Genomic DNA, 17,162 nt, shown 5'->3' with positions numbered 1-17,162 from the left:
ACACTGACAGAGTGAGAACCCAACCTGACACCCTGTGGGTCAGGGTGTTGGTGGCAGTCCGATTGAAAATGTGGCTGCAGTCCTCTGAAGTATCAGGTGTGGTTCTGTTGGAGCAAGGGGAATCTGTAGAGAAGGATGTAGTCTTCCTCTGGAGATCCAGTGGAGGAAGAGGCAGCTGCTGTTCCTCTAGGAAATCTTGTGGAGAAAAGCTGCTGGAGTTTCAGAGTCTTAGGTTATATCTGTGTAGCAATGCTTGGCTCCTCCCTCTGGGCTCACATCTCCCAATGGGATGCTGTAGTTCTTATCAGCCATGCAGGGACACATTCAATGGCTGTTATCAGCAGGTGTCCCCTCCCGAGGGAGGTGTGAATGTGGTCACTCAGAGAGAGAGATAAGGCAAACTGCTCACTTGACAAGGTAATCAGCCATCCAGATGGCACTGGAAAACATCTTGCATACAACCTTGGACATGGTGTTGACACCTACACGAGCGGGAAGGAACTCACAGAATCCAAGGATAATTGTGCTTGGGAAGGGCACTCTGGAGCTCTGTAACCCTGATCCACTTTGGATCAGGCTCTGTGGAGGCCAGAGCACCTGCAGGCATGGGGGTTCTGTGACTTCCCTGAGCCCCAGGGCAGGAGTGGACCCTGTCCCCTTGCCTGGTTTGGGCCTGGCTCAGGGCAGCCCCCGGGCTGCTCAGGGGCCCTGCTGAGCTCCTCAGCTCCCCCTGCCCTGCTCCCCACACACCCCCAGACAGGGCTCAGGAGCTCAAATGCCCCAAACTCTGCCCCAGCCTCAGAAACACCTGCCCAGGGGCCAGGAGAGTGGGGTGATGTCTGCCAGCCACACTCACACCCCAGCTCATTGCTCAGGGCTGGAGCCTGAGGTGAGCAGCTGCATTGCTGCAGAAATCCTACACCTTTATTTAGTGAACATCAGTGAATATTTAGTGACTATTTATCTCAAATGTCAGTTCCCGTTTCTGGCTTCTCCTGAGGGCTCTTGGCAGCAGTCAGGGGTGAGACAGCAGGAGGATGGGGCACATTTACACCAAACCAGGGCTCTTCTGGGATCTGGCCTACCCTCTAAAGGAGCAAAAGCTCAATCAAAAGGCTTCTTTCAATCTTTTCAACACCAACAGAGGGGTGGCAGCAGCAGCCCAGAGCAGCACACGCCAGAGGGGCTCCAAGGTGCTCGGTGAGGAGCAGCAGAGTCCCCGGGGCCCCAGCCCCTCATCCCTCGCTGCTGCCTGTGAGCCCTGGCACTGCCCAGGCTCTGCCAGGCTCTGTGGGTCAGGCTGATCTCTGCTTTCCTCTCCAGGAGCACAAATTGCTGCCACTGTGCCCCTGCCCCTTGCAGGGCCTCTGCCCTCCCCACTGAGGGGATCTCCCTGTGCCAAGCAGCCACAGAGCTGCTGCTAGAGCAGCCCAGGTGCTCCCAAATCCTGGTGCAATCACTGCTGCAGTTCCACAGGATCCCAGAATGGGTCGGAGAAGGGACCCCAGGGCCTCATCTGGTCCCTCCCAGGCAGGGCCATCCCAGAGCCCACGGCACGGGATTGCTTCCAGATGGTTCTGGAATATCTCCACTGATGGAGGCTTTTAAGGGAGACAATTTCCCTTGGTCCAGTAGCAACGGAGCTCCTTCTCCAACCACAAATTCAGGCATCTCCAGACTCCCAAGGCTGGGAAGTGGCTGTCCCTGATGGTCCCTGTGGGCAAACCATGACAGACACGGCACTGCCAGTCCAGGATCCCTGGGGGACCAGAAAATCCCAGACTGGTTTGGGTGGGAAGGACCTTAGAACTCATCTCATCCGCCCTGCCACGGGCAGGCACAATTCCACCATCCCAGGGGGCTCCAAGGCCTGTCCAGCCTGGCCTGAGACACTGCAGGGATCCAGGGGCAGCCACAGCTGGGGCCTCAGGCCAGTCCCAGGACAGGATCCATGGGGGAGGATTCCCAGGACAGGATCCCAGTGCAGCATTCCCAGTGCAGCATTCCCAGTGCAGCATTCCCAGTGCAGAATCCCAGTCCACCATTCCCAGTCCAGCACTCCCAGTAAAGCATTCCCATACAGAATCCCAGTACAACACTCCCAGTAAAGCATTCCCAGTCCAGGATCCCAGTCCAGCATTCCCAGTCCAGGATTCCCAGTACAGCATTCCCAGTCCAGCATTCCCGTACAGAATCCCAGTCCAGCATTCCCAGTACACCATTCCCAGTACAGGATCCCAGTGCACCATTCCCAGTACAGGATCCCAGTCCAGCATTCCCAGTACACCATTCCCAGTACAGGATCCCAGTGCACCATTCCCAGTACAGGATCCCAGTCCAGCATTCCCAGTCCAGCATTCCCAGTACACCATTCCCAGTACAGGATCCCAGTCCAGCATTCCCAGTCCAGCATTCCCAGTGCACCATTCCCAGTACAGGATCCCAGTCCAGCATTCCCAGTCCAGCATTCCCAGTGCACCATTCCCAGTACAGGATCCCAGTCCAGCATTCCCAGTCCAGCATTCCCAGTGCACCATTCCCAGTACAGGATCCCAGTCCAGCATTCCCGTGCAGAATTCCCATCCCGGAGCTCCCGGACCCTCCCGGGGATGGGGCGAGGGGCGGGGCCACCACTGCGGGGCGGGGCCACAGCGATGACGTCACTGTGTCGTTCCGCTGACGTCACTGTGCCGGTCCCGCCCCTCGCCATGGCGGCGCCCTGCGCGGAGATGGAGCCGGCGGCGCCTCCGGCCTCTGCCCCCGCCGCTCCCGCGGCCGCGCCGGGCTCGGCCGGGCTCGTGTGCGCGCAGGGCCGCAACCTGCGGGCCGTGCTGTGCCAGCGCTGCGGCTCCCGGGTGCTGCTGCCCGGCGCCGCCACCTTCGCCCGCCGTGAGGTACCGGGGGGTTCGGGGTGGGGGCGGGCGGTGCCGGCCGGGCGCTGACGGCCCCGTGTCTCCGCAGCTCCTCCTGCCCGCCATGAGGAAGAAGGCGGCGGCGGCGGCGGCGGCGGGCGGCGGCGGGGACGTGCTGCGGGAGCACTGGCTGGTGCGCGACATGTTCTCCTTCGAGAACGTGGGGTTCACCCGCGACGTGGGCAACGTCAAGTTCCTGGTGTGCGCCGACTGCGAGGCGGGGCCCATCGGCTGGCACTGCCTGGACGACAAGGACAGCTTCTACGTGGCGCTGGAGCGCGTGGCCCACGAGTGACGCCGGCCCGGGCTGGGAGCCGGGCCCGGCCCTCGGGAGCCCCGAGAGCCCGGCCGGGGCCGGGCAGCCCTGGGACTGACCGCGGCTGGGCACCCCGAGCCCGGCCCGCCTGCCCCGCGGCCTGGCTGGCCACAGCTTGCCTGCTCCCCGGTGGTGTGACCGACCCACAGCTCCACTGCCACCCCGTTTCCCAGATCCACAGGCTCAGCAGCGTCAGGAATCGCAGCCCTGGCACAGCCGGCTCCTCACTGCACCCACGTGGGAAGAGTGTTGGTGGTGGGAGGGTCCCTGTACCCTGCAGGGACAGCTCACCCTGACGTCTTTGCCTCGTAGCCCAATCTGCCCCAGTCTGGCTGCTCTGCCACTTCCCTGGTGGCTGCTGTTGCTCCGGGGGGCTGAGGTGTCTCTCGTGCTGGTGGCCCTGTGACACCGTGTGAACGGGGCACTGGGACAGGGCACTGCACTGACAGGACTGCTGCACTGAGTCGTCATGGCAGCTGAAACTGTCCGACCTGCAGCCACACCAGTTCCAGGGCTTAAGGCTGAATCTTCTGTTAATTTTCAGAAGGAATGTTCGCTGCCCCAAGCTCTAACATTTCTGTTCTCCAAAACTTCATCGCACCTGACAGCTGTGGCACCTGAAGTGAGTGTCAGGCATTTCCAACTAACATGTGCAGTCCTATTAACTGAGTACTTGGGAACAAACACAGGTAGAATGTGCAGACAGCATAAGCTGATAGAGCAGCAAACAAAGAAAATGTGCCAGACCATGGAGCTTTCAGGCAGCAAGAGTGAAGAGGTTCCAGCCTGAAAGGCACCTGAATCATTGGACAGGCAGTGCTGAAGCATGTCAGAACATATGTGTATGTGTGTGTGTGTGTGTGTTAAACAGTGATGTCAGGAAGGAATTTCTCTTCTGTAAAAGCTGGTGGTAAGAGTGATCTGGGATATTGTGACGAGTTTTGGTTTCTGCCTTTTAAAAGCTGGGCACACAGCTAATTAAAGATGGAAGGAGGCTACAGCAGCCATGGTTCTCCCTGCATTTATCACTGCTGGTAATCGTGGCCCAGCTCATTCTCCATTGCTGAGCCCTGTGTGAGTTGTCCAGGGGTGCTTTGGGCTCCCTGGTGCTGTTCCTCTCTGTGGGACACATCCCTGTCCTCTGCTCCTAAGCCTTTGGGTACTAACCCAGCTGGGCAGGCGTGCTGTCACCGTGCTGGGTGATGGATTTGTTGAGGTGGGGGGTAGGGTGCTGCCCCAAAGCTGTGGGAAGAACCTTTCCCTTGCCTTTCTAATGAAACAGTTTTGCTGGCAGGGCTCTGTAGGGCAGGCAGAGCCTCGGATGAGTCTCCCAGAAGAGGCATCCTGACAGCAGGAGGGGCAGAAACAAGTCCCTCCTTCCTGCAGTGCTTGAGCACCTGCACTTCTATGATTTGGAGACACTGCCTCCATTGTGGCCTGCTGTGTCAGGAACCCCTGCTGTGGGCAGTCAGGATTTATCAGGGAGGGAGAGAGGCAGAGCTGGGGGCTGAGGAGCAGGAGGCAAATCCTGTGCTGTGTCCTTGCTAAATGTGTCAGATGGACATTTGTCATGGAAACTGCTTCTTCCCTCCTGTCCTTCCTGTCTCTTAGCCCTAAGCCCAAGGACTGCACAGGTTCACCAAGGAGATGTGCCCCAAAGGACAGGAGAGCTTCACTTGGGTTCTGCACCCATGGCAAAATGGTGGGATCACATCACTAATTTCACACTTTCATTTGGATTGTTGTCTCTTAGGATATGTGTTCTGACCTGAAATACCCCAGTTACAGTCCATGTTACTTAAATCTGCTGCACTGCTCACACCTCATTTTGGAGCCACTGTGCAGAACAGACTGTGGAAATCAGCTTGACTAACACTGAGTAAATGACCTCCAAGAAATGGCACTTGTGGGTTCCTGAGCAGTGGGTGGCACTGGGAGGAGCTGGGGGTGGTGGCAGCTTTCCCAGTCAGTAGAACACCCCTGGAGAGAGAGATGGGAGAGCTCAGGTCAAATCCTTCACGTTGGAATGGCAGCAGCTGAAATCCACCTCAGCACAGCCCTCAGAGTGCTGGGAGCTCCTTCCTCGCTTCATTGGGAGAGGGGAGCTGAGTCCTCCATGGATCCAGGTGTGCTTTCTGCTGGCTCTTAAATTCTAAATAGGATCACATAGGCTTGAAATGCTAAGAAGAAAGGAACAGTGTGATGGGAATTCTTGGAAAGAAGCTTTTGTACCATGAGATCTTGGGTGTCATTCAGCCTCAGGTAGGGTCTGGGTTCCTGCAGCGTGGAGAAGGCCATGAGAAACACCCCTGCAGTGCTGGTGCCACAGAGACCTGGGGCAGGTGGTGGGACAGCTGTGCAGCCCAGCTCTCAGTCAGCACCTGGGCTAACTCATGTTCCCAGAGGTGATAGAGAATTTCTGTCAGGGGGTGGGCAGGAGGTGGGGGAAAGCAGCATCCCTGTGTGGAATTTGAGCTCCAGCAGCTCCACTGTGCCGTTAGTGGAGCTGTGGGGGAGGAGTGTCCCAGTCAGCAGACATGGCCGGGGGGAAGAGCAGCTGCTGCTCCACTGGGCACATCACCAGGTGTGGGATCTGCTGAAGCTGCACCGTTCCTCTGTCAATGAGAGCTAATAAAAATTCACATAGACTCACAAATATTTTCACTGCTTTTTATCCAGCATGTTGAAAAGCTGTTTTCCAGTTGCCTGTGGTAACTCCTAGAAAATAAGAGTAGACAACCCTCAAGCATGGGAAGCACTTACATGGTACCTAGGAGGGTTCACCTTGCAGCCCGTCTTTTCTCTGTCAACACCAAGAGAGTGCAGAAACTCTTATTTTCACGTGTAGATCACTTTAAATTAATTTGAAAATGGATTCTTTTGTTTAATGTCTGCGTTGCTTGACTCCTGAGACCCTCCTGTGTTAAGATGTAGCAGTGCCTCAAGAGGGAACAGTAACCAACCTGCCTCCTTTGCTCCAGCCAATCCCTCCAGCAAGGTTCAAGGGGCAAATAATTACAAGTTTGTCTAATTGCTTCTTGGTGTGGATTTGGCAGGATCTCTAGTGCCTGCGTGCCTGGTTTGTATGGGTCAGTGTTTATATGCCCAAAATGTGCTCAGGATGGTTAAAAGCAGACCTTGCTCCAGTCTGGCTCTGGTATTGGGATGGGTTCACAGCCCAGAGCCATGGTCTGGGTCTGGCTGACATTGGCACCTCCTGTAGCTTCACGTCTCTGCTCCCATTCCCACCCAAACCTCCCACTGGAGCAGCTGCTGAGCCCTTTGTATGTTCAGTTTGATAACTTAGGCTAAAGCTTCCTTTCTTGGCTGCTGGGTTGACACATGCAGCCTGTGGGATGCTCCAGGGACAATGGCAGGATGGAGCAGCAGCTGCAGGCTGTGAGATCAGCTGAGCTGTCATGGGGAGCTGCCACAAGTCATGCCTTGCACAGAGGTCACAATCACACGCTTCCTTCCTTAAATGAGTTACATTTCACTGAACCAGGTAAGTGGTGCATGGAGCAGGGGCTGGGATTCAAGGCTCCCTCTTTCCCAAGCTCTGCAAGTCAGCAAAAGGCCTGCCAGGACCTGAGGCCTCTCCTTGATTCCTCACCTCTGACTGAGGGAATCTTCAGCAGGGCAGTGGTGGCAATGTGGACTCTGAAGCAGTGGCTTTGAGAACTCTGCTGTTTGCTCCCTGCTGTGTCCTAGGGCTCTCCCATCCAGCTGAGGCCTCACAGAGGAACCCAGCAGGGATGAAGTGGGATCTCTGCAGCACAGTGCGTCTGTGGGACCTGCTGCTTGCAGGTGTGGAGGGAAGTGGCTCAGCAGAGTTCAGAGAAGAGCTGTGGCTGATGAAAGCAGGGCCAGCTTGGCCAGGGAGGTGGTTGTGGTGTTTCCTGTCCTGCACAGCTCACCTTGCTGCATTCCCTGAACCTCTGTGTAAGCAGGGACTGCCCCATCAGCACAGGCAGTTCTGCAGGTAGCTGGCTGGGGGAACAGGGATTTCTGAAATGTGTTATGAATTTCCCTGAAGGTAATTTTACATATCTGACATTACACTCCCTGGCAGGAACATAAGTAGGAGGAAAGGAAACAATTGAGATGAAATAGCTTCAGGGTCCTTGGACAACTGGTGTAGGGAAAGCGTCCCTGCCTCCCACAGAGTCAGGTTAATACAGGCCAGACTCCAGAATCAAAGAAACACTAAACCACCAAGTATTTTGCCAAAAACCCACGAAGTATTTTGAAGCTGGCTGGGGACACAAAAGGAAACCACAGCAGATGAGTGGAACTGGCCGTAAAAATGCAGAGAGAGCATGAGGGCTTTTATCAAAGCCAGCTTTGTTCTCTTTCAACCAATACTTTTATACATTTCAGCATAAATACTTGAGTGCTGAGTTGTGAGGCAGCCAGGTCCCTCCAGTGCAGCTTTGGTATGAGCACAGCTGGGCCCCTCAGTGACAGAGAAGAGGGAGGTGGCAGCCCAGCAATCCAGGTGAGCCTGTGGGGCTGCATGGGGGAGAGAAGGCAATTTTCACAGGAGTGTGCTTTGGGGTGAGTGCCCCAGCCCCTGAAAATGACCCAATCTTACACAGAGTGAAAATCGAGTGCTTGGCTCCCTTCATGCGACCCCTGAGGAAGAGTGAGCAGGTTCCAGGGTTGCTGAGGTAACACTTCCATCCTCTGAGAGGGGGAAGCAGCTCTGGAAAAAGTGTTTCTTGCATCTTTTCTAAAACTGAATGGAGCGTGGCACAGTCCATCCCAGTGGTTGCTGCAGTTTGGCTTTTGAGGTGCTGCACATCGAACTCTGGGAGAGCTGCAGGGGTGGGAGCACCTGGGGGGAGGATCTGTCCCTTGAGCATCCCAGGGCCATTTTCTGGGGGCTTAAGACATGAACAGAGACATGAACTAGTCAGATACAGCTTCTGCCTGGAGAAAACCCTGCCAGGGAGGGAAGGGTGCCTGTCTCTCAGCCGTGTGGGCTGTGCTGGGCGGGACAGCCCGGGGCAGGTTTGGAGCCCAGAAATGCAGCCGGACAGAAATGCAGAGCCCAGGAATGCAGTGGGGCATGTGCTGCCACAGCGGCCGCCCAGGAGGCCGAAGCAGAGAGCCAGAGCCGTGTGTTTCCAGCAGCCCCGGCTGTCTGTGGCAGGACAGGGCAGAGCTGCCGGCGGGCTCTGTCCTTCACAAACCTTTCAGGGTAATTTGTGTTGATGGGATCCGAGTGTCCCTGGGGCAGAGCTGCGCTGGGAGGATTCCCTCGTGGGTGTGTTTGTGCCCGCCTCTCCTCGCTGGGGAAGCAGCAGGGTGTGTGTATGCTCAGCTGGGCTCTGCTCCCCCTTTCATGTTCCTTATCTTGCAGAGGCTCTCGGTTCCCTGCGGGAAGCTGACAGTTGCTGTAATCGCTGTGCGTGCAGAGGCAGAGCGCTCCATCTGCTTGCTGCCCGGAGTACCCTGTGCCATTGTTCCAGCCCAGCTGGAAGAGATGCCCCGAGAGCAAGGGAAAATGAGCGAAGCCGTGTCAGCACAGGTATCCTTCCCCTCCCGAAGCAGCTGGCTCTGCACGCTGCCTGGAATGCTGTCCATGGCAAACAGCCAGAGCACAGCTCGTTGCACAATCGCTGGGTAATTTGGAATATCTGGCAGTGGAACATGAGGATATCGCTTCAAGGACTTGTTGCCTCGTTCCTTCCTGTTCTCTTGGAGGACTTGGTTCTATCTGCCAGGCCATGGCAGGTCCAAGGGGCTGGCACCAAGAAAGGCCAGGACTTGGCAAATAGAACCCAAAAAGGGTGCTTGGAGAAAGGAGCAGCTTCAGGCTCCAGAGGGAGGGATCTCCCTTGATGAGGAACACCAAAGTGTGAGGGCTGCAGCTGTGCAGCGATCTGGGGGCTCTGTGCCTCCATCAGCGCAATCCCTACTGCAGCCACAGGTGTCCCAGCCTGGCTCTGGTGCCGGCACTCCACAGCCCTCATGATGCCAGCACTGCTCGGGGGGATCTGGTTCCATCCCTTTCCTCAAGGCCCCTGCTAGGATATGGGGGCTTCTGTTGGAATCCCAGTATGCTGGCACCAAAAGGGAATGTCTTGTGTGTAGCTGGATGGTAGCCAAGACACAGCTCCCGATTTTGGGAGAGGTGATGCCACAGTGCCCAGTGCTGCACAGACTCAGGGCAGCACAACATAAAGTGCACTTTACTGGGACCCTCTGGCTCACTCCTTGGCACCCCCTCCCTGCTTTCACAGACAATTCATTTGTGCTGCTGATCCAGCTAAACTGACGTGAAATTGGCCTTGGCACAGAGGTCAGTGAAAAGAGGCTGTTCCACATGCAGCTGCACCACAAGGCCAGTGCAGGACTGGGTGCACTGGTTGAGGTGCAGTGCACTGCAGAGCACCTCTGCCTTGGCCATGCACCCCTGGGCAGGGCACTGGACCACCTGGAGCTCTCCAGCCAGGTCAGTGCCTAGAGTGCTTCAGCCCCTCAGGGCTAATGGGGGCATGAATGCTCAGCTCTGTCCTGGTGCTCTGCTCTAATCCATTAGTGTCACCATGAATTCCCAGAGTGTCTCAAATCTGAGCCAGTGGACTGAGCAGTTTCTGTTCCTACCTGCTTTACTGCTCAGCACTTCACCAGACTCTCAGTACAGGCACCCTGTGTGCACTTTGGGTAGCAAGAACCAACTCAGGTCTATGACACTTCCCCCGGCCTGTGCTGCCTGGCCATCACAGATGGAGGAGTCTGCACTGTGGATGTGTTGTGGTTTAACCCCAGCTGGCAGCTAAGCACCAACACAGCCCCTCGTTTCTCACCCACACTGTAATGGCAGGAGAGGTGGAAGGTGAAAGTGAGAAAACTGGTGGGTTGGCATGAAGACAGGTAAATAATGAAAGAATAATGATTTTTTTTTTTAATGTAAGGGGAGAAAACTTACAAAGAGAGGAAAATAGAAACCAAGAAAAACAAGTGATACAAGAAAGTAATTGCTCATCACCAACTACCCTAAGCCTGGCCAGACCCCACCATCCTCCCACCCTCTGTTTCAGGGCTGAGCATGGCATCACATGGTCTGGGATATCCCTGTGGTCAGTGAGGTGGTCATCCTGTCCTGGCTGTGTCCCCCCAGCTCCTTGTGCACCCCTGGCCCAATGCTGGTGGGTCAGGGTGAGGGGCAGAACAGCTCCTGACTCAGCAGGAGCTAAGTCATCCCTGTGGGATCAGTGCTGTGCTCAGCACAGATCCCAAACTACACCACAAGGTGCTGTGGAGAGCTGTACCTCTGCCCCAGCCCAAAGCCCTACAGGATGTGCCCTGCTTGCCACATTCACTCACTGCACCTCTGCCAGGAGCCATGGTCACAGTCAGTACAAATGGGAACATCCCAGCTCTGGGAATAGGAATGAGCTGGGCCCTGGTGCTGCTGCCTGAGCAGCAGGGAGGGGAAGCTGCACAGCAAGAGAGAGCTGGTTTAATGAGTGATTTTGGTTACCCACACTAAAAGAATCACTAAATGGTTTGGGTTGGAAAGGACCTTAAAGCTGATCTTGTTTTCACCCCTGTCATGGGCAGGGACACCTTCCACTATCCCAGGCTGCTCCAAGCCCCATCCAGCCTGGGCCGGGACACTTCCAGAAATGAGGCAGCCACTGCTGCTCTGGGCAACCTGTGCCAGGGCCTCACTACCTTCACAGGAAGGAATTCCTCCCCAATATCCCACCCATCCCAGCTCTCTGGCAGTGGGAAGCCATTCCCCCTTGTCCTGTCCCTCCAGCCCTTGTCCAAAGTCCGTCTCCAGCTCTCCTGGAGCCCCTTTAGGCACTGGAAGGAACTCGAAGGTCTCCCTGGAGCCTTCTCTTCTCCAGGTGAATTCCTCCCAAAAAAAAAAAGCCAATTAATTGCCCTAAAAGAGAGACCAATTCCTCTAGCAGGGCAAGACAAGAGACATTTTCCGTATCTAAACCAAAAGTAGGTGTGGAGAAGACAAAATTTGTAGGCTAGGGACAGTTTACTCCCAGGTAACAAACTGAACTGAGTACAGGTTCATGTACCAAAGTCTGGGATCATTTGAGACAGGGGCACTATCCAGCACAGACAGAGCACCCCAAAACAGAGAGGCCATGGCCCAATCAGTGAGTTCCTCAAGAGGAAAATTCTAAATGAATTCTAAATGAAAAACAACTGTACTTGCTAGAGAAGCTGTTCCAGCTTTGACAAATGGCAGATGGAGGTTTGGTACCACAGAGAAGCAGGAAAGGCAGGAAAGCAGCACTGAAAGAGTCTGGGCTGAAGCAATATTTAAAGTGAGCAGGGATGGGAGCAGCCCCTGCAATGTGAGCTTGCAGAGAACAAAAAATAGGGCAGGTAGTGAAGTCCAGGCTTGCAGGAGCAGGATTAAAACAGTTGGATGAACAAATAATCTAAGATTTAAAAGCAGAGAATGTATTTAAGGTCATTAAACCAGGCACTTATTTAAGGATTACCTCCAAGAAGCCAGGCTAATAGCATGGTGAGGTTACAAAGTCAAGTGATCAAGGGAGAGAATGCTGATATTAATCTTGCTCATGAAATGTTAATCTGTGGGCAGACACTGCTGCACTGAAAGAACCTCACAAACAAAAACAGAGCCCAGCCCTTTGGGGTTTCCACTCTGGCAACTCAGACACATCCTGCCACTTAATTGGACACTCCCTGCGGGGGCAGGATCAGGTACAAACAGGGTTTAATCACATAATTAGAGATGCACCTACTGCACACAGTCAGGGTTCTGGAGGCCTTCCCTACAAACCACTCTGGCTGTGCCTTCTGCCTTGTAGTTCCTGTATTTAGGGATTCCCAGCCCATCTGGATCAGGGCTGTTTAGAACAGGAATTAATTCAATGCTGTCTAGTTATGAATAGTTTTCAGCTCTAAATGAAAGATTTATCTTGGCACCCAGCAAACATTTCCCAAACCCTTATGGAGAATCCATGTCCTCCCATCAAGGTTTGGCCTGAGGTCAGTGGATTAAGCATTCTCCCTGAATTGTTGCTCTTTTTGTTGCAATGCAGCACTTGAGATAAAATGTGCAGGTCTGTGTAATGAGATGGAAGGTTGTTGAGGTCTAGAAATTATATTCCCCAATTCAGTGTCTCCACCAAGACTCCCCCAAACCAGATGCCTCTCACTGCCCCCCTTCCCCTCCACCTTCCTGCTCTGGGGAGGGGATGGGATTGAGAACTGGAGGCACAAAAGGTGCAAATTGTGAGTTAAGAACAATTTACTGGAAACAGCTATGAGATGAGAAAACGACCAGAAATAGCAACAATATGTAATAACACAAGGTATAAGGCATTATTTACTTACATGGAGAGCCACAATACCCAACAGCTCTTCCCGACCACACCACACTTTCCCCCACCCAAAGGGAATGTCATTCTCCCCCAGGAAGGGGGAGTCCCTCACTGCCACCTTCCCACCCTGGCAGTGAAGTGCATGGTATGGAGTAACAACCTGGACCCACCCACACAGCTCCAGGCTCTACCTCTCATGGCTGCTGGGAAAAAATTTCACCCTGTCCTGGCTGAAACCAGGGCAAATGTGCAGGTCTGTGTGGGGAGATGAACATCCTGCTCTGCAGCCAAAGCCCAGCAAGGTGCACTGGGCTGTTGCTACTGTCTGGTGCATCCCAGGAGCAACTCCACCTGCACACCCCTGTCCTTCCCAGGGCCCTGCCCACACCCCCCTGGGGCACACCAGATGATCCCCACCCACCTGGGTTATGCAGTTCTCTTTATAAGGAAGTGAAACCCATGTTAAGGGACTGGCTGCTGGAGTGTGCTCCTTCCTGCTGCTGGAGCATCATACATCCCTTCATCTGATCCTAGCTGATGTCCAGGACCAGCTCCAGGACCTGCCATCTAAAATTTAAAATAATTAATGAAATCAAATATATTAGAGACAGAAAGGGTCTTTCAGAGCCAGAGAATAAAATCTGTCACTGAGGAGCAGGGCCCCCGCACTCATGAGGCGCCCCCTGATCCAGCCTGCAATGGGCTGGTGTAAGGCTGGTGGCTGTGGGATCAGCTTAAACCAGAGCAGAAAATCCCACAAACTCACTGCCAGTCCCCCCTTCCCAGCTGCCATGGTCCTGGGTAGGAATTGTCCACACAGGCATCTGGGCTGCGTTCTTTGGCCTCCACAAAGGAGGCACTTGGAAGGGAGTGTCTCTCCTTGCTGATCCAGTCAGAGGGACCCTACACTTCTGGAAGGAGCCAGGCCTAAAAGCAGGGTGAGTGCACAGGGCTGAGGATGGGTGTGTGAAACAGCACTTGGAGAGGAGGAGATGACCCTGAGCTCTGAAACAATGGAGCTGTGGTGAAGCCCTGTGCCCTGAGTGGTGCAGTTTGATGGCTTCACTCTCACCATACACATGCCCTCAGCAATCCCCACACCTGGATGGGTGTGCTGTGAGCTGGGGATGAGGAGGAGCTGGTGCCTCAGTCAGTACCTGGCTGAAATGCAGGCAGCAGGCTGCCCTTGTCCATCTGAGTGCTGGGAGATCCCTAGGTCATCCCAGGTACTCAGAGCAGGCAGGCACAGGGTTAAGTCTGTCGTGGTTTTGGGAATTCAGTGATAGAAGTGAATGTGCACACATTATTTATCCAATTCTTCTGAAAGAGAATGGAAAGCAAGAGTTGCAGAGTTGTACATTCAAAGTTTCATCCAAGCTGCTGGAGAAGCCCCAGGCCCACAGTGCAGCTGCAGAGACTGTGTCACAGATACACAGCTAGTCCAGAATTTTTGGAAGGTGTCATACTCACTGAACACACAGGTTGCAGCCAAAGTCTGTGCCTGGGGCCATGACAGCATTACCAGGCACAGGGAAATCCTGGAGCGTTGGGAAGGATGAAAGTTTGACAAGAAAGTCTCACAGATATGTATGCCTAGCAGAAAGATTTTTAAATGTAGAGTCTGAAGAAGAAATAGAGATGGAAGCAAGTTTTGATATAGAAGAAAAGAATGGCCCAGCCTTACTGATAACCAACAAACCACACAATGTATGTTGGTTGGAGGGGGTTTTTTGTTTAGACCAAAAAAAAAACACACCCCCCCAAAAAAAATAACTTTTTACAAACACAAAAAACAAAAACACACAAACAAAACAACCAAACATACAAAAAAACCGCCCTCACTTTTTCTTCTCCCACCACAACACACAACACCACATCTAAACAAAAATTTTATAACCTCTATTTTTTTGTTTTTATAAAATTAAATATGTATTTTAAAACTAATAAAATTATTATAAAATAAATATATAAGTTTTTTTTTTGTTGTGCTGTTTAATCAATTGTGTGTTCTACAAAAAAGTTAAAAATCATTTAAACCAAACCCCCACCGGCCCCCGGCCCGCCCGCGGCGCGGGCCGGCCCCCCCGGGCCCCCCCTCTGTCACCCACCACCCTGGACTGCTGTGACATCTTCAATGTAATAAACTGCATTTTGAAGAGCTGCCTGGAGTCCCACATCTCTCATTATGGCTCTTACACTGGAGAAACAAAAAAAAAACTCTGCTGCTCACACAACTGGTCCCCAGCAGGAAGAAAGAATGTGTTCAAGAAACCCCTGGTAGCCCCTTGGACTTGACATGATTGTTTAGTCAAACTAAATCAAAAGCATTTCAGGTCCCAAGGAATGGTTTTTGGGTGTGCAGCAGCACCAGCTTCTGTAGGACTGGGGGAATTCTTGATAGTGCAGCAGCTGTGGGAGGGCACACTGAGGGAAACTGAGGCACAGAGCTCCAAACATGTGGAATCACTGCTGTGATGTCCTTTTCACAGAATCATTGAGCTGGAAAAGACTTCAAAGACCATCAAGCCCAAGTTGTGACCAACCCCCACCTTGTCAACCAGCCCAGAGCACTGAGTGCCATGTCCAGTCCTTCCTTGGACACTTCCAGGGATGGGGACTCTCTGGGAAGCCCCTTACAGTGTTTAATCACCCTTCCAGAGAGGAAAATCCTTCCTGATGTCCAACCTGAACCTGCCCTTGATGCCACATGAGACACCCAGCACAGCCTGGGGAGCGGGGCTGAGGCAGCGCCAGCACAGGTTGCAGATGCCCAAGTCAGAGCAGGCACTGAGTACAGGAATTAAACACGTCAAAACCTCAGCTGAAACTGGACCAGGGCACCTTTCAACACCACAGACCAGCCCAATCTGATTTTGTCAGCTAAGCTGAAAAGAATGCTCACTGCATTCAGAGCAATACCATCAGAATTTTCTGCTTTGGCAAGGGGTCTGGCCCATCTCATGTTGTGGTGCTGCAATGTTTCTAACAGAGAATAAAATGGGATAAATAAAATTCCCTCTGAGTGTGATTCTGTACCACTGGCAGTCCAGGCCCTGCCCCACTGCACTGGCAGAGCCAAAGGACAGTTGGAGCAGTGGGAGTGTTATTTCAGGTCAGAGCACTTGAAAAGCATAAATCAAATCTTTAAAGTTTTATAACTAGTTTAAAAAATATGATTTTTAAAAAAAATCAGTGTGGGCACCTTTTTTCCCATATATTGCACAGTTTAGATTAAACTTTGCTCATAAGTTGAAGATTTCCTTAGTAATTTGGAACAACAGAACTAAATGTATTGCTTTGAATGAGCAGATGAAATTCTCACAGTGTACCTGGTGTCTAAAATGGGAGGCTTTGAGAAGGGAAAAAAGAGAACACTGAAATATTTGTAATACAATAGCAACAAGTGGAAGAATTAAATCTATTTTGACCTATTTTCTCTTTTAACCTACAGGAAAAGTATTCCCAAATCTGGGCTTGCAAAGGTCCCACTGGATATGTAGTGCTGGTATTTTTTTCCAACTGAGAAAAGCACAACAGATGATTAAAAAAAAATAAAGAACATCTAACTGTTTGGTTTTTTTAATAAATAAAAAAGAACAAAAGAAACTAAAATATTGTAACTATTTATCTCTTTCATCCCTCAACAGCTCATGCCCACTGCAGGTGGGATCTCTCCTATCTGATCATGAACATTGACAGCTGCAAAGGTTTTCAGGGACAGAGAGTGACAGGACTAGGCAGGGGATGGTTTTAAGTTTTAAAGAAGAGAGATTTAAACTCATTGTTGGGAAGAAATTCCGCCTTGTGATAGTGGGCAGCCCTGGCACAGGGTGCCCAGAGCAGCTGTGGCAGTGCCCAAGGCCAGGCTGCACAGGGCTTGGAGCAGCCTGGGACAGTGAGGGTGTCTCTGCCCATGACACGGGGTGGAATGAGATGAGTTTTAAGGTCCCTTCCAACCCAAACCATTCCATGGTTCTGTCCTTTCAGTTCTTCCTGTCTCAGACTACCAGGACTATCCTGGTCTTCTTTACCAAACAAGTTCACTGAGGTGATGGTCACAGCTAAAAGCACTTTGCAGCCAAGGTCATGCCTCAGTGAGGTTAGGCCAAGCCATTAGGATAAAACAAATGACAAAAAAGAACAGAAAGAGAAGTTCTTTCAGTTCTCTTGGAGCACAGGTTGGGGGTTATTAGAAGTTTAATATTGCCTGGATTCTTCAAATGTATACCAGCTTGAAAGCACTAAGGAAAGAATTTGGGCTTGCTGAGGATGAAAACATGAAAGAGAAGACTTATCTTTAAAAAACACATTGCTCACCTTGGTGAATGTTTTCCCTTGGTATCCATCACCCAGCTCACAGGTACCCATGTGCGTGATCACCCCCACGCTGGTGTGGGGATGGCCATGATGCCTTGAGAGGCTGCCCAGAACAGAGCTAGACAGTGTTAAAGGAAAAAGTAGGTATTAAAAAGGCCTTCAAAAGATACACCATGGGCAGTACAAGAACCCTGCTGATGTACACCCAAGACAGCTGGCAAATCACGAGTTCTCACACTTTTATAAGTTTTGGTTCATTTCCATATTGGGGTTCAATGTCACATT

At 52.5% G+C, this 17,162-nt stretch overlaps 1 protein-coding gene across 1 annotated transcript; it reads left to right on the top strand.

Annotated features, from left to right (window-relative positions):
* Positions 1-2,708: 2,708 nt before the first annotated feature.
* Positions 2,709-5,652, top strand: RABIF (RAB interacting factor). The gene is made up of 2 exons (XM_030965701.1): positions 2,709-2,894; positions 2,962-5,652. The coding sequence occupies exons 1-2, from the start codon at positions 2,709-2,711 to the stop codon at positions 3,205-3,207; spliced, it is 432 nt and encodes a 143-aa protein (XP_030821561.1). The 3' UTR covers positions 3,208-5,652.
* The last annotated feature ends 11,510 nt before the right edge of the window (positions 5,653-17,162 follow it).

The sequence above is a fragment of the Camarhynchus parvulus genome, chromosome 26 (genome assembly GCF_901933205.1).
Source record: "Camarhynchus parvulus chromosome 26, STF_HiC, whole genome shotgun sequence".
Lineage (NCBI taxonomy): Eukaryota > Metazoa > Chordata > Aves > Passeriformes > Thraupidae > Camarhynchus > Camarhynchus parvulus.
The sequence above is the reverse complement of the archived record's forward strand: the minus strand, read 5'-3'. Positions and strand labels throughout refer to the sequence as shown.

What these genes read in the sequence shown, in the direction of transcription:
- RABIF (XM_030965701.1), top strand. Translation starts at nt 2,709, where the DNA reads ATGGCGGCGCCCTGCGCGGAGATGGAGCCGGCGGCGCCTCCGGCCTCT. An exon ending in CCACCTTCGCCCGCCGTGAG is followed by an intron (nt 2,895 to 2,961) that starts GTACCGGGGGGT and finishes GTGTCTCCGCAG; the next exon opens with CTCCTCCTGCCCGCCATGAG.